This window comes from Carcharodon carcharias, chromosome 17 (assembly GCF_017639515.1).
Source record: "Carcharodon carcharias isolate sCarCar2 chromosome 17, sCarCar2.pri, whole genome shotgun sequence".
Classification (NCBI taxonomy): domain Eukaryota; kingdom Metazoa; phylum Chordata; class Chondrichthyes; order Lamniformes; family Lamnidae; genus Carcharodon; species Carcharodon carcharias.
The window spans coordinates 28,482,837-28,509,137 of record NC_054483.1 but is presented as its reverse complement, the minus strand read 5'-3'; the positions used below and the strand labels follow the sequence as shown (position 1 = coordinate 28,509,137).

Genomic DNA, 26,301 nt, shown 5'->3' with positions numbered 1-26,301 from the left:
CGCACTGAGCCTCTTGCGTTCATTCTGACGCCAACCTGTTTTGTGCCCCCCCCCCCCCCCCCCCACCACATTCCCCCTCCCCCCAACAAAGACTCTCCAGGTTCCAGCTCCCCACCCCCCCACACCCCCTCCCCTTCCCAAGAAAAAGGAGCCACAGCCTCGGGGAGGGAAGGGAACTGTTCCCACTTGGGGGGGTTGGTATTGTGGCTGGATTGCCCCCCCTCCGGGGCGGGGGCAAGAGGGGGAGCGGAGGGTGGGGGTGGGTGTTGGAGGTGAGGTGGTGGGGTGGGTGAACGCTCCATCTATCTCCCTCTCCCTTGCGAACTGCAGCAATTTCCCTGGGACAGAGGCTGTGGGGCTCTGGAACACAGTCTGGATTCTCTCCCCCTTGTCCTGTCCACACGAGAGTCAAGTTTGGATCCAGAATATCCAGGCGGAATGAAGGGAGGGCCGAGCCTTTTTAAAAGATTTCATTAAAGTTAATTGCAAGTGCGCTCTAAATGGGCGCCCGGCTCCGCTGGGAAGGGAATCAATCGATGCTCTGATTCACAGCGAGGATCTATTAAGCAAGTTATCACTCCCCTCGCCCGTGCACATCAGAAACCCTCTTAAAGGAGGCGGGTCTCTCCAGCGATGAGAGGAGGGGGAGTTTTGGAGGAACTAAATACATGAAATGTGTCAGGGGAGGGATGGGATGGGATGGGATGGGGGAAGAGTTGGTGGGTGGTGGTGGTGTGGGGGGTAGAAGGGTAAAGTCGGCAATGAAGGCGTTTTAATTCCGTTTGGACCTGATCTTGGATGTCAACCGAATTAAAACAGCAGGGCTGGAGTGGAGAAAGTGTCCGCTTTAAGAGGATTGGAGAGCAGGAGGCAACACTATTTGAGAAGCTGTTGGACGTGAGGAGCCGAGCTGGGAGCTGGTGGATTTGACCGGCCGCTGCATTAACTGGACCAGCCTTATTTGCAGAGGGTGATTTTTTTAGGAAAAAAAAACAAAATATACACACATATATTTGTAGTTTAAACAAAAAAACCTCAGTGGAGTGGTGATCCCTTCAGCGTGAGCTGTGTCCAACGCTGCATGGGGAGTGAATGCGAGTGGAGAGATGGCTGCAGAATCTCTACAACGTGGAAGCCTAAGAGCAGCATCACTGGACCTGACAGACTGATGTCCGTCTTCAGCGGATAAAAAAAAACCAGAGGGGTTTTCACCCAGGCGGTGACTGGCCTTTCCACTCCAGAAATAAACCCCCTCCCCACCACCCACCCACCCACCCCACCCCACACCCCCACCCCCCCCCCCCCACCCCCCCCGCCCCGAATCCGCGGAGAACCTACCATGATTTGCGCAAACCTGTTCATCATCCTGATTTTCATCGGTGAGTCCGGTGAGAGGAAATGTGTTTATTTCAACAGGGATGCTTGGGGTGGGTGGGTGGGGGTTGGATGGGGAAGAGTGTGGAAAGGGTCTGCGGAGGTGAACTGTCAAGTGCTTCGGCGGAAAGTCAACTTGCTGTGGATCACAAGCTAAGTCGCTTCATTTCATTTAGTTTGGAGTTACAGTGACAGCAGGTGGTGGTGGTGGTGGTGGGGGGGGTGGCGAGGGGTCAATGGAATAGTTAAAGATTTCATATATTTAATGAATGTAGGGAGACAGACAGACAGGCAGACAGACAGAGAGTTGAAGCAGGGGACGATGGAATGTACAATGATCGATCACCCATTCTGTCCCTCTAGCTTGCAAACATCGAGCTGAGCGACAGAGGGTTAAAAAGTTTAATGCGATCTCACGGCTGGCTTTAATGGGAGTGTGTGTCCGCTTCACCCGGAGCGATGGGTATCGTCAAATGATGTGCATTTCTGAGAATATGTATATCTCCTGTATGAGGTCTACAGGAATTTCACTAGCAAGAGCATTTAGTAGCGAGTTTGAGCATTCGCCCGTTTGATTTAGCTAAGGCTGCCCAATTAAAGTGTGATTAAACGCTGAAATAATACTTAAAACGCAATCCCAGAACAAACACCTGGCCCTTCCGAACAAGTATTCACGATAACACTCCAGGGGGGAATAAACACACGATAAACACACGAGGGAGAAAGGAGTGGAGAGCGATATGCTGGTGGGGTGCGATGAAGCGAGGGTGGGAGGAGGAGACTCGTATGGAGCCCGAACACCAGCCTGGACTGGGTGGGCCGAACGGCCTGCTCCTGTACGTCAGATTCTGTGTAATTTTATGCAAACATAAGTCTGTCGGTGGGAGAGGTGGACATGGGGGGGAAGCAGTGGAGAGAGACTAACGGAGATGCAGAGAGCGGTGTGATAGGGCTGGCTGCGAAGGGAGCATTAAAATATTAAGCTAAGCCCGTCTGGAGGAAGGTAAATCATGCCACGGAAGGAGCCAGAATTCATGAAAACAAGATCCCAAAATGTAGACGGAGGGCGAGTGCAGAGAGCCATTAAATGAGTCTTTGAGTGACTGAAGCGTAAAGTGCCCACGGAGATAAGAATTAGTGAAAACAAATGAGATGAAACAGGATTGGAATGTGGAGGCTAATGGGTACAGATAACGCTGCCTGCATAAACTGTGTTATATTGTGCCAGATGTTCCCGCTTTCGTTACTATCCCTTTTAGCCCGCCGCTGTGCTTCAGGGATATACCTGACTGTGCATCTATCGGGGCAATCAGCAGCTAGGACGCCACTCCTAGAGGTACTGAGCTCAGAGGCCACACCTAAACCCCAACTGCTGGCGAACGAATAATCTCTTCGGTTTGGCCCTGAAATAATAGCTCAGCAAAGTGGAGATTTCAGGCGAACAACCACTGACAGCTCGTTAGAATGACGTCTGGCCAAGGCAATCAGGGAGCTCTGTATTTAGGAGGGCAGCTGATTGATAAGCCTGTGTGGAGTAATGAACACGAGCGTGGTAGTTAGACCACCAGCCCCCCACCCCCACAACCCACGCAGTCCCACCACCACCCCTCCGCCCCCCTTCATTCACCGCTCCTTGCCCGCCCCAAACACTGGTGAAAATCCATTAAATGCCAAGTATTGAAAAAAATAATAATTCTCCTGATTCAGTCAGACTGACGAGTCTCAATTAGAAAGTAAACCAATAATAGAAACTAACGGCCAAAATTCTGGGAAAATTCAGCGCAATCAGAGGTAGAGTGACATCTAGTCTGGAATCCAGGGCAATGGTTAGTAATCTGAAATTATAGATCATCATTTTTATGAGAATTAAATCCAATTTCAAATCACAGATGATTTTAATGTTGGTTTATGCATAAAAAATCTTCTAAATATATCTTTTATACATTTTTCTATGTTTATTAATATATTTTAAAAGTTTATATAATTTATATATATTTTCTTCTTCATCCATGGGATGTGGGTTTTGCTGGCTAGTCCAACAATTATTGCCCATCCCTAATTGCCCTTGAGAAGGTGGTGGTGAGCTGCCTTCTTGAACGGCTGCAGTCCATGTGGTGTAGGTATACCCACAGTGTTGTTAGGGAGTTCCTGGATTGTGACTCAGCGACAGTCAAGGAACGGCCGATATATTTCCAAATCAGGATGGTGAGTGGCTTGGAGAGAAACTTCCGGGTGGTGATGTTCCCATGTGTCTGCTGCCCTTGTCCTTCTGGATGGTAGTGGTCGTGGGTTTGGAGGTGCTGTCGAAACAGCCTTGTTGAGTTCCTACAATGCATCTCGTAGATGGTACACACTGCTGCTACTGTGCGTCAGTGGTGGAGGGATTGAATGTTTGCAGATGGGATGCCGATCAAGCGGGCTGCTTTGTCCTGGATGGTGTCGAGCTTCTTGAGTGTTGTGGGAGCTGCACTCATCCAGGCAAATGGAGAGTATTCCATCACACTCCTGACTTGTGCCTTGTAGATGGTGGACAGGCTTTGGGGAGTCAGGAGGTGAATTACTCATCACAGGATTCCTAGCCTCTGACCTGCTCTTGTAGCCACAGTATTTATATGGCTAGTCCAGTTCAGTTTCTGATCAATGGTGACCCCAGGATGTTGATAGTGGGGGATTCAGTGATGGTAATGCCATTGAATGTCAAGGGGCAATGGTTAGATTTTCTCTTGTTGGAGATGGTCATTCCCTGGCACCTGTGTGGCACAAATGTTCCTTGCCACTTATCAGCCTGGCTATTGTCCAAGTCTTGCTGCATTTGGACACGGACCATTTCTATATGTGAGAAGTTGTGAATGGTGCTGAACATTGTGCAATCATCAGCGAACACCCCCACTTCTGACCTTATGATAGAAGGAAGGTCATTGATGAAGCAGCTGAAGATGGTTGGGCCGAGGACACTACCCTGAGGAACTCCTGTAGTGATGTCCTGGAACTCAGATGACAGACCTCCAACAACCACAACCATCTTCCTTTGTGCTAGGTATGACTCCAACCAGTGAATAGTTTTCCGCCTGATTCCCATTGACTCCAGTTTTGCTAGGACTCCTTGAAGCCACATTCAGTCAAATGCTGTCCTGATGTTAAGGGCAGTCACTCTCACCTCACATCGGGAGTTCAGCTCTTTTGTGCATGTTTGAACCAAGGCTGTAATGAAGTCAGGAGCTGAGTGGCCTTGGCAGAACCAAAACTGGGCATCAGTGAGCAGGTTATTGCTAAGCAAGTACTGCTTGATAGCACTGTTGATGACATCTTCCATCACTTTATTGATGGTCGATAGTAGACTGAAAGGGCAATAATTGGCCAGGTTGGATTTGTCCTGCTTTTTGTGTACAGGACATACCTTGGCAGTTTTCCACATAGCTGGGTAGATGCCAGTGTTGTAGCTGTACTGGAACAGCTTGGCTAGGGTCATGGCAAGTTCTGGAGCACAAGTCTTCAGTACTATTGCCAGAATATTGTCAGGCCCCATAGACTTTGCAGTATCCAGTGCCTTCAGCTGTTTCTTGATGTCACATGGAATGAATCAAATTGGCTGAAGACTAGTATCTGTGATGCTGGGGACCTCCAGAGGAGGCCGAGATGGGTTCTTCTGGCTGAAGATTGTAGCAAATGCGTCAGCCTTATCTTTTGCGCTGATGTGGTGTTGATCATTTGTTATTTTGTGCCTATTATTTATATAGCCTGTCAAAGGATTAATGGCACATTACCTAGTTAGATTTCCAGTTAGACTTATATTAATGGTTCCTATCAATGGATTAATGGCAAATTGCCTGGTTAGATTTCTAGCTATGGTTATATTAAAGGGTCTTATAAATGGATTAATGGCAAATTATCTGGTTAGATTTCCAGCTAGGATGATATTTTTGTTCTTATCAATGGATTAATGACAAATTAGCTGGTTAAATTTCTAGTTTGGGTTGTATTAAATGTTCTCAATAAAGGATTTACAGCAAACTACCTGGTTAGATTTCTAGTTGGGGTTGTATTACGGTTGCAATTGTCGCTCTTTAACTTTACATTGTTTATCTTTAACCCTTCCTGCTCCATGGTACAGACGAGGTGCTGCATTCCACTGGGGATCCTGTTCTACCGGGTGGCTGGAGGGTGGACTGCGTGCGGGCCAATGAGTTGTGCATGGCTGAACCAGGCTGCAGCAGCCGCTACCGGACCCTGCGTCAGTGCCTGGCAGGGAAGGCCGCCATGCTGTTTGGTCCTGAGGCCAAGAATGAGTGCATCGCCGCAGTGGTGGCGCTTCAGCGAAGCCCGCTGTTTGACTGCCGATGTAAGCGGGCGATGAAGAAAGAGAAACAGTGCCTGGCCATCTACTGGAGCATCCACCAGAGTTTGCAGCAAGGTAAGACATTCATAGGTTTCAAAACATATTCTGGTTACCTCACCGGGGGCTCTGGGTTAATAATAATCCAGCAAATGTGAGTTCAAAATCCCACCCTGGTGCTTTTAGAATTTTCATTGTTCAAGTTGCAAGCATTATGAACTGTGAGGAGGATAGTGGGGAACCTCAAAAGGACATAGACAAGTTGGTGGAATGGGTGGACAAGTGGCAGATGAAGTTCAATGCAGGGAAGTGTGAATGATTCATTTTCGTAGGAGGGAGAGACAATTTAAAATAAAGGGTACAACTCTAAGGGGGTACAGGAGCAGAGGGACCTGGTGCATATGCACATTAGTCATTGAAGATGGCAGGACAGATTGAGAGAGTAGTTAATAATGCATACAGTATCCTAGACTTTATGTCCCTTTCAATAGAGCATAAAGGCAAGAAAGTTATGTCAGGCTTTACAGAATACTGGTTCGGCCTCACTTGGAGTATTGCATCCAGTCCTGGGTACCACACTTTAGGAAAGATGTGAAGGCATTAGAGAGAGTGTGGACAGGATTCACAAGAATGGTTCCAGCGATGAGAAACTTCAGTTATATAGATTGATTGGAGAAGTTGAGACTGTTTTCCTTAGAGGAGAGAAGGTTGAGAGGAGGTTTGATAGAGGACAGAGTAGATAGGGAGAAACTGTTCCCACTGATTGGAAGGATTGAGAACCAGAGGGCACAGACTTAAGCTAATGAACAAAAGAAGCAACAGCAACATGAGGATGCAGCGAGTGGGTGGGATCTGGAATGCACCGTCTGAGTGTGTGGTTGTGGCAGGTTCTGTCAAGGTGTTCAAGAGGGAATTAGATTGTTATCTGAAAAGGAAGAATGTGCAGGGCTATAGGGAGAAGGTAGAGGCTGCCATTAGGTAACTTGCTCCTATGAAGAGCAGATGCAGCTATGAAAGGCCTCCTTGTGTGCTGTAACGATTCTGTGAAAAATTGGTATTAGAGACAATGAATGTCATTTGCCAAATCTGCTTTGACCTTTCCATTGCATGACCACCTGTCCCCCTACCGCCATTAGGTAAAATGTCTTTGCCACATTATAAAAGTAGCACAGTGTTACTCTTTTACTGGACTAGTAATCCAGGGGCCTGGACTGATTCTCCAGCGGCCTGGGGGAATTTAAATTCAATTAGTGAATAAAATGGTTGCCTGGTAAATAATGATCATGGGGCTAACAGATTGCAGATGAAAGCTCAGCTGGTTCACCAGTGTCTTTCAGAGGAGGAAATCTGCCATCCTTACCTGGACTGGCCCTCTGACTGACTCAAGCCCACAGCAATGTGATTGATTCTTAACTGCTGTCTGAAATGGCCCTAGCAAGCCACTTCATTGTAGGCAGCCCACCAACGCTTGCTCAAGGGGGGCAGTTAGAGATGGGCAACAAATACTGGCATTGCCAGCAATGCTCACATCCCAAGCACAAATAGCAATAAAATATTTTTGCCAGTCTGTCCTCTTCCCTCAATTGTACTGGTCTCATTTAAAAAAAAAGACATTCAGTAGTGCGTAGTTAAACACAGTCTTTGTGCTAGTCAGCATCGAACCTAACTATTAGTTTCACAGACAGTGATGAAGTTAAAAATAGACTTTGGCAGAATGCCTTTCATGTGCTCCGAGTCATCTTCAGTGCAAAATACTCTGCTGTATTTTATTAATTGAAGTAAAGTAAGTTTTGCAGGAATTCCTTATTTTAATTACTATTGTAAAATGAGACAGTGATTTAAATTAATGATCATTAATAGTTGATGATCAGAATGTACATCATTGAGCTTCATAGAGAGGGGTCAAAAAATCTCTAAAACAATTGATGCTCTTGCTGTATTTTTGCAGTAATCTTTCCAGGAGATTTATGTGACAAGGGACAAGGGTAGAGACGCGCTATAATCTGTTTCAGTTCTGAATACTGAACTTGTCTCCTTCACCCCTAATTGCGTGATTTGATTGTGTATGGTGTAGGTTGAGACACCGCCCCGTTCGGTATTTCTGCTGAAGTACAGCGATCTAAGGGTGGCTTGGCCCCAGCTTTTATTTAAATATAAAGTTCATCGACCTCTAATTGACCTCCTTTACAATCTCATCCGATTCTAAGCAGATTGACTGATTTGGATTCCCACAGGGATTACTTGAGCTGTCGTCTTTCACAGGGACAGGCCAGGTTAGCAGGAGAACGACACACAGCCAGGTATGGAGCTCTGAGCAGGTATGAAAGCACTCACCCGAAACACTTGCACAGAGCTCACGGAAAAGCCAGCCGTTTGGATTCAGGCAGTTCAAGGTAATAAACTTTGAACGGTGTCTTCTTCACCCACTGTTTGATTCGGTTAGAGGAGCCAGTGTAGTGAAAGGAGGTTGGACAAAGTATTGAGCGTGAGTTGGAGGCAAGACTTCTGGTGCAACTGCCTCTCTCTTCTGGCTTCATTGAAGGGAGCGTTACTGAAGTTTCCCAGCTTTGACAGCGCCCTCAAGGCAATTCTCCTTACCGTGCAATCTTCCTGTCCATCCAACCAACATTTTACAATTGGACAACAGCCAAATGCCAAATGCCAAGGTCTTCTTTCAAAATGGAGTTCATTTACCTCTCTCGGGGTTGGATTCCTTATTCTCTCTGGATTCTGAGACATAAAGACTTTGGTTTTGCCCCACACAGGGTTCACGGCCTTTGATAGGAATTGGACGTTTCGGTGACTCATTCTCTGCGGGTTCTAACAGTCCGTGTGGGCATTGGGAGCACAATCATCATCGTTGACCAGACAGTGCAATGCGACCTCAAGATTTTTGGCATTGAAAAATTAGTCAGGTGATCCGTTTCTCCCCTCAGTAAAATTCCCTTTGTTGGAGGGAAATAGCTAAGTGTGTTTGTGTGTCACAGAGTTATACTGTCAAAGAGCTTGGTTACTGTCACCCGTTTTCAAACACCAATTTAGAGAAGGGGTAGGCTGCAAACCATCATGGACTAGCCTTTAAACATGTACAAGGACAAGTTCCGCACGACCAAGTTTGAGTTGCCTTTAGGTGGCTCAAGCAGATGATTCCTTTCAGCCACAGATTTTCGAACATTTCATCCAGCGCTGAAAAACTTTAAGCATTGGACGTGAGAGGACTTCTCAACACTTTGAAGTCCACCTGACTTGTCACTTAAACCCAGTACCTCCCAAATTACCCACTCGCTGAAAGACCTCTCAGACTCCTCCTCGGGTGTCCCTGTCTCCGTGGGCAGATGATGAGGGTATATTCCCTCCCCTCTCCTTTCAAGAAAAAGTCACCAAGATGTCTGAAAGTGCCGAAACTCCTCACGTATCTTGCGCACCACGTTTTGAAAAATACTCTGGGATGCTTTGAAACTACCATTTGGCTCCTGTCGTATCAGACTCGTGATTGTCAAATGCACCAAAAATATCTTTTTCATTTTGAAAGAAGTGTCACCCTCGGATTGTAAAGAACATAGCAATTAGACACTGTTGGAACCTTGCTGCTCAGCTAATGACTCCAATTTCCTAAGATCTTAGATTCCAAAATAATCCGAGAATTTTTTTTTTTGCTTTGACGAAGGAAAGAAGCGAAATTGTAACTTAAAAGTCGGAAAATGTTGGAAATGCACAGGAGGTCCGTTCGCGATTGAGAGAGGTCAACCTTTTCAAAGGATACAGTGAAAGGAGCTGGAGTAGATGAAGAGTTAGCGCTGGGACAGGCCTAGAAGGCTGGCTGATCTTCTGTGCTGCTGTCTCTATGATTACGCTGGTCCTGTGCTCACTCTAACCTGCTCCCCCACCTTCACTCTCACCTCCTCCTGTGCTCACTCTAACCTGCTCCCCCACCCTCACTCTCACCTCCTCCTGTGCTCACCCTAACCTGCTCCCCCACCCTCACTCTCACCTCCTCCTGTGCTCACTCTAACCTGCTCCCCCACCTTCACTCTCACCACCTCCTGTGCTCACTCTAACCTGCTCCCCCACCCTCACTCTCACCTCCTCCTGTGCTCACTCTAACCTGCTCCCCCACCCTCACTCTCACCTCCTCCTGTGCTCACTGTAAGCTCCCTCCTCTCCTTCCTCTATTAACCATTGAGTGCAATAGGCAACAACATGAGCAACATTTACTCTGGACTGTAGGGTGGGTTAATAGCCATGCAGGATCCATCAATTTGCCGCAGAGTGCGCTAATTAGGCTGGGCAGAGGAAAGAGAAATTAGACAGATGGTGAGGCATATTGGACATGTTCTGATTTCTTCCTCTTTTAGTTGGTGCAATGATTGCAGGAGGGGTCATCAACTGGTGATTTTCAATTTGTCATTTGTTCAATGTTCTGTGTTTGATTATGTGAGTCTGTTTAGGTGCTCACTGTGCTTGATTGGTTCAGCCTGGGTGAGGACTCAGGGAAAAGTAAACAAACTGTGGAAAGAGCTGGAAGCCAGAGCAAGAAGCATGGAGTAGACATTGAAAGCTTGGTGAATAAAACCTATGATGAACAAAGAAACTAATGTAATCTCTGCATTGTTCTGGGACTCACAAAATATGCAACATTCAATATTAAAACAAAAAGCCTGTTCCAAAACTTTGGATATGAGGTATCATCTGCTTGATTATTGGCCACAAGATTTAGGATTTTCAACCCCATATCCCCTTCCCATTGCTCCTAGATTGCCATTGTTCTGTATAGCAAGTTGTCTTGCTGATGTTTAGAAGCCAAATACAGGGAAAGATTCAACAGGCTGTGTTTGATCAGCGGGTCATTCTATCCACCCAGTTGCACAAAGGAACCCAAAAAATACAAGCTGTCAGCGAGGCATTTTCACACACATGCTAAACACGGCTCCTTCTTGGAACCCCTTGTCTTCAATGGAATCCTTGTGCCCTCCCCTCTTCTTGCTGAATGTGCTGCCAGCCATTTCAGTTTATTCTTGTGTGCCACCTATCTCTCAGTTGTTTTGTAAATCTGTCAGATCAAAACTTAAATGTGGCTTCCATCACAAGTGGCTAGACTCTTGAAAAATCCTCTGTTGATTTGTCGACTGAGAGGTAATGACTCTGTCTCTCATCTCTAACCTCGAATCTGTCACTGTCTCTATCATTACAGCCCCAAAATTCTATCTCTTTCACTGCTTCACACACAGTTTGTCTAACTTCCTTTATTTTATCTAATACAGCATTCTAAGTGATTTCTCTCTTCCACACTGGCATATAAGGGCCTGGGACATACAGGGTTAATGTGGGATGGTGTACAGTACCACCCACACAGTGATGTAAGAAGGCACATGACCCAGACCTAGGGTCAGAGTGGTGTTGAGCAGAGATGTGTTAAGACCTAGACATGGAATTAGCTTCTTGTGTGTACTGTCTACTGTATATATGTATATAGAGACACGTACCTCATAAAGACTCACTGTTAACCTACTGAAGACTATGAGGACTTCTTTAACAGACATGTGCTGTAATCAACACCATCCCAACACTCACTCCATTAAGCCCCAAGTATCCCAAATATTTCAAGCATTTCATGACTTCATGATCCAAAGCTTTTAAAATTAACTCAGAATTTCTCCAACTCCAACTCAAGCCCTCCCATGATCTCAAACCTTCTTTGTGAATTCTTCACTCTCTGTCTTGCTCCCCTCAGTCTTCCCTCTATCTTTCTCTTCTTCCACAACCTTCAGGCTTTAAGATCTCAAGCTTACTGTCATCTGATCACTGCTTTCCAATTTAGCTTGCTTTTCCCTTTTTCTGTTTATGGCTTGGGGCCTTTCAACTTGGTTCTTTTTAAAAATTCTTTCATGGGATGTGGGCATCACTGGCTAGGCCAGCATTTATTGCCCATCCCTAATTGTCCTTGAGAAGGTGGTGGTGAGCTGCCTTCTTGAACCACTGAAGTCCATGTGGTGTAGGTACACCCACAGTGCTGTTAAGGAGGGAGTTCCAGGATTTTGACCCAGCGACAGTGAAGGAATGGCAATATATTTCCAAATTAGGATGATGTTGATGTAGAGGGGAACTTGCAGGTGGTGGTGTTCCCATGCACCTGCGGCCCTTATCCTTCTTGGTGGTAGAGGTTACGGGTTTGGAAGGTGTTGTTGAAGGAGCTTTGGTTAAAAAATGGTGTGATTATTTCAGATCCCACTGAATCTGGCATGTAATTATCATGTATAAGTAGCCTCCAGACATAAGCTTGTGATTGTCTGGTTGTAGGACTGAAACATAACCCAGTACACATTAAACACACTCCAAAAATAGCATCAATAAATTCATTCTAGATATTTGCATAGGTAGCATCTAGGATTAGGAACATAGGAACATTGGACTTGTTATGATCCCAGCTGAGGTTACCCCTAGACAAGCCTGATCCCAGAGTGGAACCCAGCTTGATAGATGCTAACTTTTATTTGTTTGTTTAGATACATGGAGAGTCACCAAAGTCAGCTGATGAACTTTTAACAAAAGAATAAAACATTTATTCAACAAGAAAAGATGAACAAAAGTCCTTCATCCACAACTATACCTTTACAGATATATACAGATTTGTAAGGACAACAACAAAGACATGTTATACTCTCATGTTCACAGTAAGTACAGTCCATGTATCAACAGGCAACCTGTGGTCAGACACACCACACTCTGAAACCAAGTGACAGATGCCACCTCAACCAGATGCCATGGATCTCTCCTCAACTCCCCCCAAACACTCATCACGTTGTGAGCCAATCAGTCTCACTGAATCCCGTCCTTCACTTGAGGGTTTCCAATCTCCACTCTCCAAGAACTCATGTTGAAATCTTCTCCCAAACGATGCTTCCTCTCAGGCACCTTCCGCAAAGGTTCACCTCCAGGGTTTTGAACTCTCCTTCCAATGTTCCTCTTCCCTGGGTCGCCACATGTTTTCAAGCTGTCTTCCATGCACTCTCTCTCACCGATTCAGCCATCAACAGTACTACTGCTTCACATGCCCATAGCAAAGAGTTACAGACCTCAGTTGTCTCTTTGGACCTTCTTGCCTCTTGTAAGCTGTTCTTGCTTTAAAGCTTCTTTCTGCAGCTTTGGTCTCTTTAAATCTGAAGCTTGGAGCCTTTCTCTCTGCCCCTCACTTTCTCTATGCCCCTCACTCTTAACTTCATTCACAGGACCTTTTCCAGGTTCCTGTCCTTCCTTTGACTAAAAGGTCTTCTTGGGACTTTCCGCTGTTCCATTCCCCTGGATTTTTTGGGGTTTTCATTAGCTTGGGACTGGCTAAGTGCTCCTTCCAGGCTGATTCTCTGGCAGCTATCTTCAACACCAGCTGAACTCCAACAGCTTCCAAAACAAGCTACTGTTTTTCTTCTTCTGTGTGTGCCTGTGAGAGGGACCTGCCTCTCTGGACCCCTGTTGCTAGGCAACAGCACTTTTTTTTTCTACTCTTGTTTGCTTAACTTAGCTTACAGTTGTAATACTCTCATTAGAAATGCAAGCGCCTTTTAAATTTAAACTGATACTCAATCCGACCTTTCTTAACACACAGATACAGAAATACAAATCACATGTAAACATTAAAGCTAAAACTCATTCCTAACACCTACAAATACCAATATAACTTACTTAAACTATCTCTATTTCCTAAAAAACTTAGGAGCAGCAGCAGGCTAATTGGCCCTTCGAGCCTGATCGGCCATTCAACATGAAACAACTGCCACAACTATTTTACAATTTGTATTTATTTTGAGATGTGGCCTTGAATTCAGTAATAATACGACCACTGAGTCTTATAGGTTTCTTACAAAACTAAATTAAACATTAATTAATTTAAAAAATGATTTTAAGCACATACATAGGTTCACAAATGACTACTGTGATAGCTCCTAGCTCCCCTAATTAATCTAACTCCCATTTACACCTCCGTTCAGGCAATAGTAAAACACACAGGGAAGAATTTTCCCGGGATGTTCAGGAGCAGGCGCATGCAGGCACACCTCCAATCGGCGCCCCGGATTGGGGGTGAGCCTCCATTTTACGTGGGCAGGCCAATTAAGGCCTGCCCAGCATGACATCCACCAGGAAGCACCATGCTCTTCCTGTGCAGGCAGGGGGTTATTCCCTAAGCCGAGAGTGTGCTCCATCACGCATGCATCATGAAAGAATGCACTCATCTCCCCGAGGCTAAGTGCTGCCTCAGGGAGATTGGCTCAACATCGAAAAATGTGAAATATAGACAAATAAAATTTCCCTAACATGTGCCCTCATGTGACACTGTCACATGAGTTGGGACATGTCCATCACTTTTAATTAAACCTTTATTGAATTTTTAAAAACCTACACGAAGCCTCATCCCGCCCGTGAATGAGGTTTGATGCTTTTTCTGAAGTCCGGCAGGGCTCGTCGCCTGCCCACCAACCTTAAGGTTGGACGGGCAGGTCCTTTAACTACTTCAATTACTTTTTAAATGGCCTCAGTTGGCCGTTGACAGGTTGGTGGGTGCACAGCTGATTCGGCTGCGCCCCCGCCGACCTGAAAATTGAAATGACGCGGGGTGAGGTCGGGAGTTCTACCCAACATCCTCCCCGCATCATTTTACGCATCGGTGAGTGAGCCCACCGCCCCCCCCCCCCCATTCGCCGAACTCAATATCCTGGCCCATAGATTTTAAAAGGCCCAGGCAAAGTAGCAAGATACCCTGAACAGTCGAATTCAAGGTGAATTTTCTTCACTTCAGTTCGTGTAGAGAGCAGCATGAGGCTTAGAGGCTGAAGGCTTTTCACGCTTGTTAGTTCTTAGAAATCCTTCCTCTTGCACAGAACCTCATCTCCTTTACACAGGTTTCTCCCTTTTTAATGTAAATCCTATTGTTACAATATGTCTTTTCAACTCTACTTTTCTAATAATGAAAATCTTTCATAGTACCCATTTTATCAGTAAGCCTTGGGAAAAAATAAACACACTGTTTGGCTTCTTCTGGTTGAGTGTAACATTTCACCACCTCCTTTGAAATTCAAATTACTTTGGTTTATCTGAAATGCAAATTTTACCTTGTCACCTCACATTCTAAAACTTCCCCCATGTTTACCTATTTAACATTTCAAACCTAGCTTCTCTTCTTGATACATCGAAGCCTTCAGACCAGCTGTCTTTAACTCAATAAAGTCTCCTCCCAACATAAACACGCACAGACACACACACTACTCCTACCTTACAATAAATTCCAATAATATTATGAAAATTATTATATTTTCCTGTCAGCCACCTGGAGACTCCTTTACCATGAAATCAGTGATCAACCTGGTCTCATTGCCAGGCCAAGAATAACCTACTCCCTGGTTGGGTCTAGAATATTTCCTCTCACTTCCTTTGGATCTTAAATAAGTTATTTAATTTGAAGACATGCTTATTTTAAATCAATGGTTAAAACGGAAGCCAGGGTTTTGGAATACAAACTCCGATGTTGTGTGCGTGTCTGTCGCATTCCACTGAACAGATTTTAAATTAATGGAGAGAAAATCACATTGAGCTTCATTGAGGGCATTTGATGCTCTCTGTCCCAGGTGGTGTGTTCAAGCCTGACTCCTGAAACTTGAGCACATAATCCAGACTAGAGCTCCCTGTGCAATACTGAGGGAGTGCTGCAGTGTTGGAGGAGCCATCTTTCAGATTCGGATATTAAATCAAGGCTGCTTCTGCTCTCAGGTGGGTGTAAAAGGATTCCATGGCACTATTGGAGGCAGAGCAATGAAGTTCTTACTGATGTTCCGAGGCCAATACTTACCCTTCAATCACCAAAGCAGGTGATCTGGTCTTTATCACATTGCTGTTTGCTGTGTGCAAATTGGCTGCTGTGTTTCCTAGAGTGCAACAGTAGCTGCACTTCAACAAGTACTTCATTGGCTTTGGAACCGTCCTGAGGTCATGAAAGGTGGAATATAAATGCAAGTCTTTCTTTTATTCCCATCTACATGCCCAAATACAAATGTTTCACCAGAGATATTCAAGCTCAGTAAACCGGTTGCCACACAACATTACAGATGCAAAGAAAAACATTTATCTTTTTTAAAATGAGAAAGAACATCAATCATTTCATTCTCGTTTCTCTTGGCCTGGAGACTTAAATTTGCAGGCAATTCCCTGACTTCAAAAGTAGGGAAGTCTTGCTAGAACTGCCCAGGGCATTGGTAAGACTGTACTTGGAGTATTGTGTACAGTTTTGGTCTCCTTATTGAAGGAAGGAGATACTTGCATTGGAAACTGTGAGGTTGTCCACTTTAGCAGCAAGAACAGAAAAGAATATTATTTAAATGGAGTGGGACTGCAGAATGTTGCAGTACAGAGGATCCTGAGTGTCCTCATATGTGAATCACAAAAAGTTATCATGCAGGTACAGCAAGTAATTAGGAAGGCAAATGGAATGTTGGCCTTTACTGCAAGGGGGGTGGAGCATCAAAATCAAGAAGTCTTGCTACAACTACAAAGGGCTTGAGTGAGACTGCACCTAGAGCACTGTGCACACTATTGGTCACCTTGCTTAATGAGGGATATACTTGCATTGGAAGCAGTTCAGAGGAGGTTTGCTAGGCTGATGCCTGGGATAAAAGGGTTGCTTATGAGGAAAGGTTGATCGGGTTGGACTTATACTTACTGGAGTTTAGAAGAATGAGACATGATCTTATTGAAACATAAAAGATTTTGAGGAGGGTCGATGGTAGATGCACACTGGGGGGATGTTTCTCCTCCTAGGGGAGTCTAGAATTAGGAGGAACACAGTTTAAAAATAAGGGGTCTCCCATTTAAGATGAAGGTGAGGAGGAATTTCTTCTCAGAGGGTTGTTAGTCTTTGGAATTCTCTAACCCAGAGAGTAGTGGAGGCTGAGTCATTGAATATATTTAAGGCTGGGTTAGGCAGATTTTTGATTGACAAGGGAGTTGAGGGTTGTGGGGGATGGGCAGGAGGGTGGGGTTAAGGCCACAGTCGGATTAGCCATGATTTTATTGAATGGCGGAGCAAGTTTGAGGGGCTGAATGGCCTACTCCTGCTCCTATTTCTCGTGATCTTTTGATCTAATTGACCTGAGAAATGTAGAAACCGCAACAATTCTCTGGATCACCACTGGGAATAATTCAGTAGTGGGTTCAATGGGACAGGCTAGGTTGGAAGCTAAAAGGGGATATTTTCTCCAGATGTGTGTCTACGTAACCAAGGCCAAAGCAAATCCACCAAGCAACCTTATTGAAAAAGACAAAGAGGGAACCCAAAGGTGTTAGTAGATATGGGGCAAAGGCGTGGGTATGGAATTTGGCTGCAGGTCAGCCACTGAGTGATGGAAATGAGCTCGAGGGGCCAAATGGCTTTCTTCAGCGTTGCTAAAGTTTGTTCCTGAACTTGGGTTCTCCTGACTGGGAAGCTGAAATTTGCGGCCAGTCACAATTGTCGTACGATTGATTTTCCCGAGTTTGAAATCATCTGGCTTTTCCAGTCTGCCTGAAACAGCTGAATAATTGAGGCCGGCTTTGAGGCTAAACATCACCATCGTGTTTGTGATCCCAGGTTACTTGTCAGCCAGATCACGGGATGGTGGTAAGCCTTCTTGAAGAGACCTGGAGTTGCTGTCCGAAGCGCAGTTCCATTCAAGTCAATTTACTCCTGCTTTCCTTTTGCTTTTCTGCCCCTTTTCATCTTACTCGCCCTGTGCTGACAAGAAACCGCATGTGATGTCATGGAGTTCAGGGGAGCATGTTTGACAAAGATTTCCCATTGTCCTGACAATTTAGATTCGGCTGGCTGATGGAGAAGAATCCTATACATTTCAAAATCCGTTTCCCTTTGGAATAAGTAAAAGCAGGGCAACCCTTTGCTCAACATGCACTTGGAAAGGTGGTGATGAAAGGTTGCATAGACCAAGCCTATATTCCTTTGAATACAGAAGATCTGGGCGTTTAAGATGATTGAAGAGGACGATAGGACAGATGGAAGGAAGCCGGTGGTTGGGAAAGTCCAGAACAAGGGGACTTGCCCTTAAAACTAGAGCCGGACCATTCAAGGATCATGTCAGGAAATCTGGAACTCACTCCCCCCAAGAAAACCACTGCGGCTGGGGGTCTGCAGCAAATTTCAAAACTGAGACTGATAGATGTTTGACTGGAAAGGGTGTTACATGCTGGGAAACCAAGGCGGGGAAATCAAGTTGCGGTATAGCTCAGCCACGATCCAATGGAATGGTTTGAGGGGGCGGATGGTTCCCCCCTGTTCTTCTGTTTACAAAGCTGGCAGGAAGTTCACTTCACCCAGCTGTATCTATTGTTCAAGCCCCGTGCGAGCAAATCTCACTTTCACAATGTTTGCCTGAACGTGTCCTATTAACTAATGCGAAGGAATTAGCAAATTCTTTCTCTGCCTGCAAGTCAAAATAAATAATTAAACCAATAGCTTTTGCAAAGTACTCTTTAAAGCCTTGCCTGTATTGAATATAAATATTGAATCAGGCATTCATTCGCACGGCTGCTGGATGAGCTGATCCTTAAGGATATTTACTTTATATTTAGCCGATTATTAGATGGTGTTTGATAAAGTAAATTGATTTTTTTATAACCTCCATTCCAATTCACAGCCATCTCTTGACTTGCTTTGGTCAGCATCAAGCTGAGGAATTTGACTCATTGGTGATTTTCAATGATTCTGTTGCCTTGCACGATGATGTTTGTCATGGAGAATCAAGCGTGGATTTTCCGCTCTTTTGGTTCGGGCAATCAAAGGGAAATAGGCAGCCTCCTTTCTGAGGTCCTCCTTGCCCCCATATCTCTCTCCCCACCGCAGCCAAGTGTTCAAGAGGGACCCGAGGGATGTTTATACATCTTTTTCTAAGACCAACAATTTAGAGGCACTTCAGATGCTGGTCATGAGAAGATCTTGAACATTGGTCTGTTGGGGGGTACTGTGCTTTCATGTACAGTAGTTGCGAAATAAAATGTGAAAACTCAAAATAAAACCCACCTGCTTGTTACTCGCGAGAGGACAGAGACAAATGGAGGAGATAGTTTGGGGCACCCGATGCTTAATTTGAGAGTGAAGGTTGAAGCGCTTGGGCTTTGCTTTCTTTGTTTAACGGACGACTGTGGATTGGACCCGATGGTAAACAATGAGGGGAAACAATTGCTCATGGTGGGGAAGGGTTCAGATATGAGGGGTGGGGGGTGGATCATTGGGAGGTTAGGAATAAGGAGGAAAGTGAGCAGCTTTCAACCCCAAATGTTTGGGATAATCTACCACGGAAGGTAATTGTGAAGGTTGAAAGATATGGGGAGATGGTGGGTAGGTTGGATTGAGGGATATGGGGAGATGGTGGGTAGGTGGGATTGAGGGATATGGGGAGAAAGTGGGTAGGTGAGATTGAGGGATATGGGGAGAAGCTGGGTAGGAGAAATTGAAGGGTATGGGGAGAAGGTGGGTAGGTGAGATTGAGGGATATGGGGAGATGGTGGGAAGGTGGGATTGAGAGATATGGGGAGATGGTGGGTAGGTGGGATTGAGGGATATGGGGAGAAGATGTGTAGGTGTGATTGAGGGATATGGGGAGAAGGTGGGTAGGAGAGATTGAGGTATATGTGGAGAAGGTGGGTAGGTAGGATTGAGAGATATGGGGAGAAGGTAGGTAAGAAAGGGAGATATGGGGAGATGTTGGGTAGGTGGGTAGGAGGGATATGGGGAGAAGGTGGGTAGGTGGGATTGAGGGATATGGGGAGATGGTGGGAAGGTGGGATTGAGGGATATGGAGAGATGGTGGGAAGGTGGGATTGAGGGATATGGGGAGATGGAGGGTAGGTGGGATTGAGGGATATGGGGAGATGGTGGGAAAGTGGGATTGAGGGATATGGGGAGATGGTGGGTAGGTGCGATTGAGGGATATGGGGAGAAGATGTGTAGGTGTGATTGAGGGATATGGGGAGAAGGTGGGTAGGAGAGATTGAGGTATATGTGGAGAAGGTGGGTAGGTAGGATTGAGAGATATGGGGAGAAGGTAGGTAAGAAAGGGAGATATGGGGAGATGTTGGGTAGGTGGGTAGGAGGGATATGGGGAGAAGGTGGGTAGGTGGGATTGAGGGATATGGGGAGATGGTGGGAAGGTGGGATTGAGGGATATGGAGAGATGGTGGGAAGGTGGGATTGAGGGATATGGGGAGATGGAGGGTAGGTGGGATTGAGGGATATGGGGAGATGGTGGGAAAGTGGGATTGAGGGATATGGGGAGATGGTGGGTAGGTGCGATTGAGAGATATGGGGAGAAGATGCATAGGTGGGATTGAGGGATATGGGGAGAAGGTGGGTAGGAGAGATTGAGGGATATGTAGAGATGGTGGGTAGGTGGGATTGAGGGATATGGGGAGGAGGTGGATGGATAGGAGTGAGGGATATGGGGAGATGGTTGGTAGGTGGGATTGATGGATATGGAGAGATGGTGGGCAGGTGGGATTGAGGGATATGGGGAGAAGGTGGGTAGGTGGGATTGAGGGATATGGGGAGAAGATGCGTAGGTGGGATTGAGGGACATGGGGAGAAGGTGGGTAGGAGAGATTGAGGGATATGGAGAGAAGGTGGGTAGGTAGGATTGAGAGATATGGGGAGAAGGTAGGTAGGAAGAGGAGATATGCGGAGGTGGTGGCTAGGTGGGATTGAGGGATATGCAGAGATGGTGGGTGGGTGGGAATGAGGGATATGGGGAGATGGTGGGTAGGTGGGATTTAGGGATAAGTGGAGATGGTGGGTAAGGAGGCCTTGCAAGCAATAGCAGGTATGGTTGGGGGACATGGCGGATAGTTTGTATTCATGAGTAAAATAGGGATATTCTTGTTTTAACTCGTGGTTGCTTGTCATTCTGAAAATATTAAAAGTGACATGTTTCCTCCATGGGAAATGTCAATGAAGTTGCCTTGTCTGAGCTGCAGAGTAAATTTATCAGCAAAGGACTGAATTAAACATTGTGCTATACTTACTCACTGAAACAAGTAACCTCGTGAGTATGTTGGGTGTTTCATCCATAGTATTGTAATATTAATTTCCAAAACAGCAGTACAGCCTTGCATACATTCATATTAATTGGGAAATCACTGATTATTTCAGCATGTTTAATGAATTTGTTAATGTACTGAGTTTCTGCAACTCAGTAACAATGATGAAAAGGCTGGAAAGACATTGCTGGTCACTCTACATCTGTCAGGGAGGCAAAGAAACTTCCTTGGATTCAAAATAAGGCCTAAAAACATAATTCCATCGTTTCTCCTAGTACAGACTGATATACGAACTGATCTACTGTTTGCAACATTCTCTGTCCCATATTTCGAGATTTTTATTTTTTTATTTGTCGCCAGCCATGTTTATCTAAACATGCCCATTGTCACTGAATCTTGATTAAAGTATGTATTGAAAAGAAAAAAGAGAGACCTACATTTATCTAGCAACTGTCACTACCTCAGGACCTATCAAAGTGCTTTATGGCCAACATCAAGTTTTACTTTGCATCAAGTGAAACTGCCTCTCGCCAGAAACACATTCTTCAACAACCCTAGAGTTCAAGAACTTCAGACCATGAACTCTCTCCTCCATCTTTACGCCTTTTTTAATGCATTTTTAAAACTTTTATTTATTTTGAAAATTTAGTTTGATTTATTTATTCATTTAAAACATTTTTAAAATACTTTTTAAAGTCCTTTCCCCCCAACCTCTTACCAACCCACCATCCCCCCCCGCCCCCCCCAACAAGCTCCCCCGACCGCCCCCCCCCCCCCACCCCCACACCCACCCACCCTACCATCACAGGGCCACCTGTCACTTGTTTCTATGTTGTGCTTTCACAGAGTGTTGACCCTTGTTCTGCTGTTAACATTCTGCTATCTTACCTTTATGCCACTATCAGCACCTTCTCTAGTCTTTAATGCCACCATTAACACTCCCTTTGCCTTGTGACCTCATCCTTGTCAGTCTCTCCTGAGCTTCCACTAATCTCTGACCTTGCGTTTAGCTCCACCTGTTCCACCCCCTCTTAAAAATGTATAAAACCCATCAGATTTCTACTTCTCTTTAGCCCTGAGGAAGAGTCATATGGACTGGAAACGTTTCTCTCTCCACAAATGCTGCCAGACCTGCTGAGTTTTTCCAGCATTTTCTGTTTTTATTTTAGTTTGTGCTATTCAGTCAGAATGCACAGCTCTATCTGCTTCAAATAAATGGCCGGGGGTGGAAATGGAAGTCAAGGAGCGAGTGAATGTACAGTCAAAGAGAAGGGTATTAAGAGAGTAGTTGAAGCTGTGCAGGGAAGTTGGGAAGCATGGGTTTTAAGGCAGGAGTTTTGGAGGGCAGGGCAGGGCCTCTGGAAGCCCTGGTGTGATAATGGACTGGGCCGACGATGGGGAACTAGGTCTTAGATGAGTGGAAAGCCTGATTGAAAGGTGGGTTGGAGAAAATGGAGACAATTGTTCCAACAATGCTGCAAGGGCCTTCCAATCAGCCCGCTGGAGTGTGGGGATGTCAGGCACCCTTAGTGTGTCGAAGCATGATGGGAACTTTGGGAGAGAACGATGGTATTTCTGGAAAGGTGATGGGATTTTGGGAAGGATGATAACAGGGACATTCTTGAAGGGCAAAGGCAGCAAGGCCAGTGAGAAGGAAGTGATAAAGGCATAAATTTGGACAAGAGTAATTTCTGTCAAGTCTTCACATACGTCAGCACAAGTGAATGAATGCCACAGTAATCCTATCTTATTTGGTTATTCTTCAAAGAAGTAACGGAAGCATTCCAACCTGAAAAACTGCCCGGCTTCCTGTTTTTCAAATTCACTTCTCCAATTTCGGAGTCCACAGCCCCAAATGTAAGCCCTCTCAGTCACACTCTCTGATTATCCTTGGAGCACAGTGGAAAGGGATTCCTCTGCAGGGACTTCTTGAGCTGAGGCACCTGGCTGAATCCGGCCAGACTTGCCTTGGAGCTGCCCTCATGTGAGTGTCAAAGCCGCTGGACCTCCTGCTGTTGACCGCACTCTTTAGCCCATCACCCTCTCAAAGGCAATTAGAACTGGGCCACGAATGCTGGCCTTGCCAGTGATACATCCCATGAAAGAATTTTTTTTTTTAAAATGCCCACTTGTCACCCCTTTCTGAAACAATTGTTCAAAGAATGACTGGATTGTTCTGAACCAAAAGGGAAATATAAGAAGGGGCTGAAATATGAAGTTGAGAAAGGAGAATGTTTCATCGAGCGGTGTTTTTACATCTACTAATTTGCAGTTTCTATATTTTCTAAAGGCTGAAGATTTATTCTGCTCAAAGATAATGGGGAATTCTATTAGACATTAAGGCATAGCAATTATAGAAACATAAAACTGTATATTGAAATATTTAACAACGCAAAATGCAAGTTAAGAATTTTATTCTTGTAATGACACTGCAAAACCTGATGGAAAATCATTGGGACCTGGCTGTTAATCACACTCAGTCTTGTAAATGAAAATCTATATTTTCACACTCAAGGGTGAAGTCCATTTATAATCAACTAAAGTACATTTGGACCTTGTTTGATCTTTTCAGTTAACTGGAATGTTCTATCACCGGGTGTTGCCTGAGCAACATCTTGATTTTTAAAATTCTTAACCTTGTTTTCAGATCCCTCCATGGCCTCACCCCTCCCTATCTCTGTAATTTCCTCCAACCTTACAACCCTCCAAGATATCTGCACTCCTCTAATTCTGGCCATTTGTGCATTCCCAAACACAATCACTCTACCATTGGTGGCCGTGCCTTCAGCTGCTGAGGCCCCAAGCTCTGGAATTCCCTCCTTACCTCTCCCCCTCGCATTCTGAGACACTCCTTAAAATCAACCTCTTTGACCAAGCTTTTGGTCATCTGACCTAATATCTCCTTATGTGGCTCGATATTGCACTTTGTTTTAACATGCTCCTGTGAAGCACCGTGGGATGTTTTCTTATATTGAGGGGTCGATATAAATATAAGATGTTATTGTTCACATGAGGCCTCTGAGTCAGCTGTCAAAAGCTGCACTATTGGTGCAGTTGGTGTAACGCCAGTGGAGGATCAAAGGCGATGAGTTGAATCCAGCCTGTTCAATTGATTACCTTCCAGTTTTACAGCTCGCTCGGTTTTACAAGCCAATGGAAATGGCCAGCCAATCCAATCCAATCCAATCGGATCCGATCCGATCCAATCCAATCCAGGCAGATTGACGGCACAAAAATTACGCCTGAGTAAATAAGTTTCCCTTCTGACAATGACTGGATGTTTGGTTACTTCACAAAACACCATGGGCAGTGTTGAAAACACTTATAATTTCGGTCATGATTATTTGTCCTTTTTTATTCAATCACGGGATGTGGGCTTCGCTGGCTGGGTCAGCATTTATTGCCCATCCCTAATTGCCCTTGAGAAGGTGGTGGTGAGCTGCCTTCTTGAACCACTGCAGTCCCTGTGGTGTAGGCACACCCACAGTGCTGTTAGGAAAGGAGTTCCCAGATTTTGACTCAGCAACAGTGAAGGAACGGCGATATATTTCCAAGTCAGGATGGGTTGCAGCTTGGAGGGGAACTTGCACCCATTGTTCCCATGCACCTGCTGCTCTTGTCCTTCAAGGTGGTAGAGGTTGCAGGTTTGGAAGGTGCTGTCGAAGGAGTCTTGGTGATTTGTTGCAGTACATCTTGTAGACGCTACACACTGCTACCACTGTGCTTCACTGGTGAAGGGAGTGAGTGTTGAAGGCGTTGGGTGAGGTGCCAGTCAAGCAGGCTGCTTTGTCCGGGATAGTGTCGAGCTTCTTGAGCGTTGTTGGAAATGCACTCATACAGTCAAGCGGAGAGTATTCCATCACACTCCTGACCTATGCCTTGTAGACAGTGGACAGGCTTTGGGGAGTCAGGAGGTGAGTCACTCACCGCAGGGTTCCCAGCCTCTGACCTGCTCTTGCAGCCACAATCTTCATATGGCTAAGATAAAAGCAAAAAACTGCGGATGCTGGAAATCCAAAACAAAAACAAAAATACCTGGAAAAACTCAGCAGGTCTGACAGCATCTGCAGAGAGGAGAGAGGAATACAGTTAATGTTTCAAGTCCGTATGACTCTTCAACAGTTCTGTTGAAGATTCATATGAACTTGAAACATTAACTGTATTCTTCTCCGCAGATGCTGTCAGACCTGCTGAGTTTTTCCAGGTATTTTTGTTTTTGTTTTTGTTTACATGGCTAGTCCAGTTCAGTTTCTGGTTCATGGTAATTCCCAGGATGTTGATAGTGGGGGATTCAGTGATGGCAATGCCATTGAATGTCAAGGGGCAATGGTTGGATCCTCTCTTGTTGGAGATCGTCATTGCCTGGCACTTGTGTGGCACGAATATTATTTGCCGCTTGTCAGCCCAAGCCTGGATATTGTCCAGGTCTTGCTCCATTTGGACTTGGGCTGCTTCAGTATCTGAGGAGTTGCAAATGGTGCTGAACATTGTGCAATCATCAGCGAACATCCCCACTTCTGACCTTATGATGGAAGGAAGGTTATTATTGATGAAGAGGCTGAAGGTGGTTGGGCCGAGGACACTACCCTGAGGAACTCCTACAGTGATGTCCCACACTGCAGTTGTAATTTTCATGATTCACATGAACCGAAAGAAGGAATTTCTTTATCATTATTTCTACTTTCCTTTCTTTCTCCCTCTCTTTCTCTCATCTATCTCCATTTGTATTTTGTGTGATAATGGTCCTGTCAAGTGCCGAGGGCTGCTTTATTTTATTAAAGGTGCTACATCAATGCAATTTGTTATTGCAGGGTTAAAGGTTGTGGACTTGAGAGTGAGTTGGAACAAAAGAGGCTGCTGGGGACAGAGAAATTGAGTTTTGATGTAAAGAAAAATTAGAAAGTTTCGACATTATAATCGCTGAATCATTCCTGTGCAATCCATAGCATGTCTAGTCTATTGCTAAGTAAACAGCTTGTAGCTAGATCTCTAATCAAGCTACTTAGGTTGCTATTTTGAATTGTATCCCCCACATATCTCCACACTTATCCTGACAGCCTACTATATTTAGGGAATTCTGAATATAGCTCATAACAATAGTTGTTTTGGTCGAACAGAAGTTGAGTGTTGCTGAGGAAAGAGACACGCTGTTGAAGCTTTTCATCTTGCACCCATCAGGACAGACACAAGAATGTAAAATTTCAAAGGCAGCAACAATATATACTGCATAACAAAAGGGTGCTGATTGGCTGGCAGGCCGACTCTGGTCGACATGTTGTCCTTGAGAATACACCAGGGAACAAGTGTCCCCCACTCTGTTGTTTAATTTAAAACAGGCACAATGCCTGGACATGCTCCTTTTGCCTAAAGAGGACAGGTCCCTCTGTCTGAATATATGTAGCTTTTAGCAAGTTTAAGTGAAGCACATTGCTAGCCCGACTAATGATCTTAAACTGGTTGTTAGTGTAATTCTTAGCATACTTGGGATTGTTCAGCAAGTGCTGTCCAATTGTGGAATAACATCTAATTGG

At 45.2% G+C, this 26,301-nt stretch overlaps 1 protein-coding gene across 2 annotated transcripts in view; it reads left to right on the top strand.

Moving 5' to 3' along the window:
* The first annotated feature begins 1,312 nt into the window (after nt 1-1,312).
* LOC121290178 (GDNF family receptor alpha-2-like) overlaps nt 1,313-26,301 on the top strand; it is a 255,039-nt gene continuing 230,050 nt past the window's right edge. For both annotated transcript variants that reach the window (XM_041210435.1, XM_041210434.1), the window contains exons 1-2: nt 1,313-1,379; nt 5,486-5,785. In XM_041210435.1, the coding sequence (XP_041066369.1) occupies nt 1,340-1,379; nt 5,486-5,785 (340 nt within the window). In that variant the 5' untranslated portion in view covers nt 1,313-1,339. The remainder of the gene's footprint in view (nt 1,380-5,485; nt 5,786-26,301) is intronic.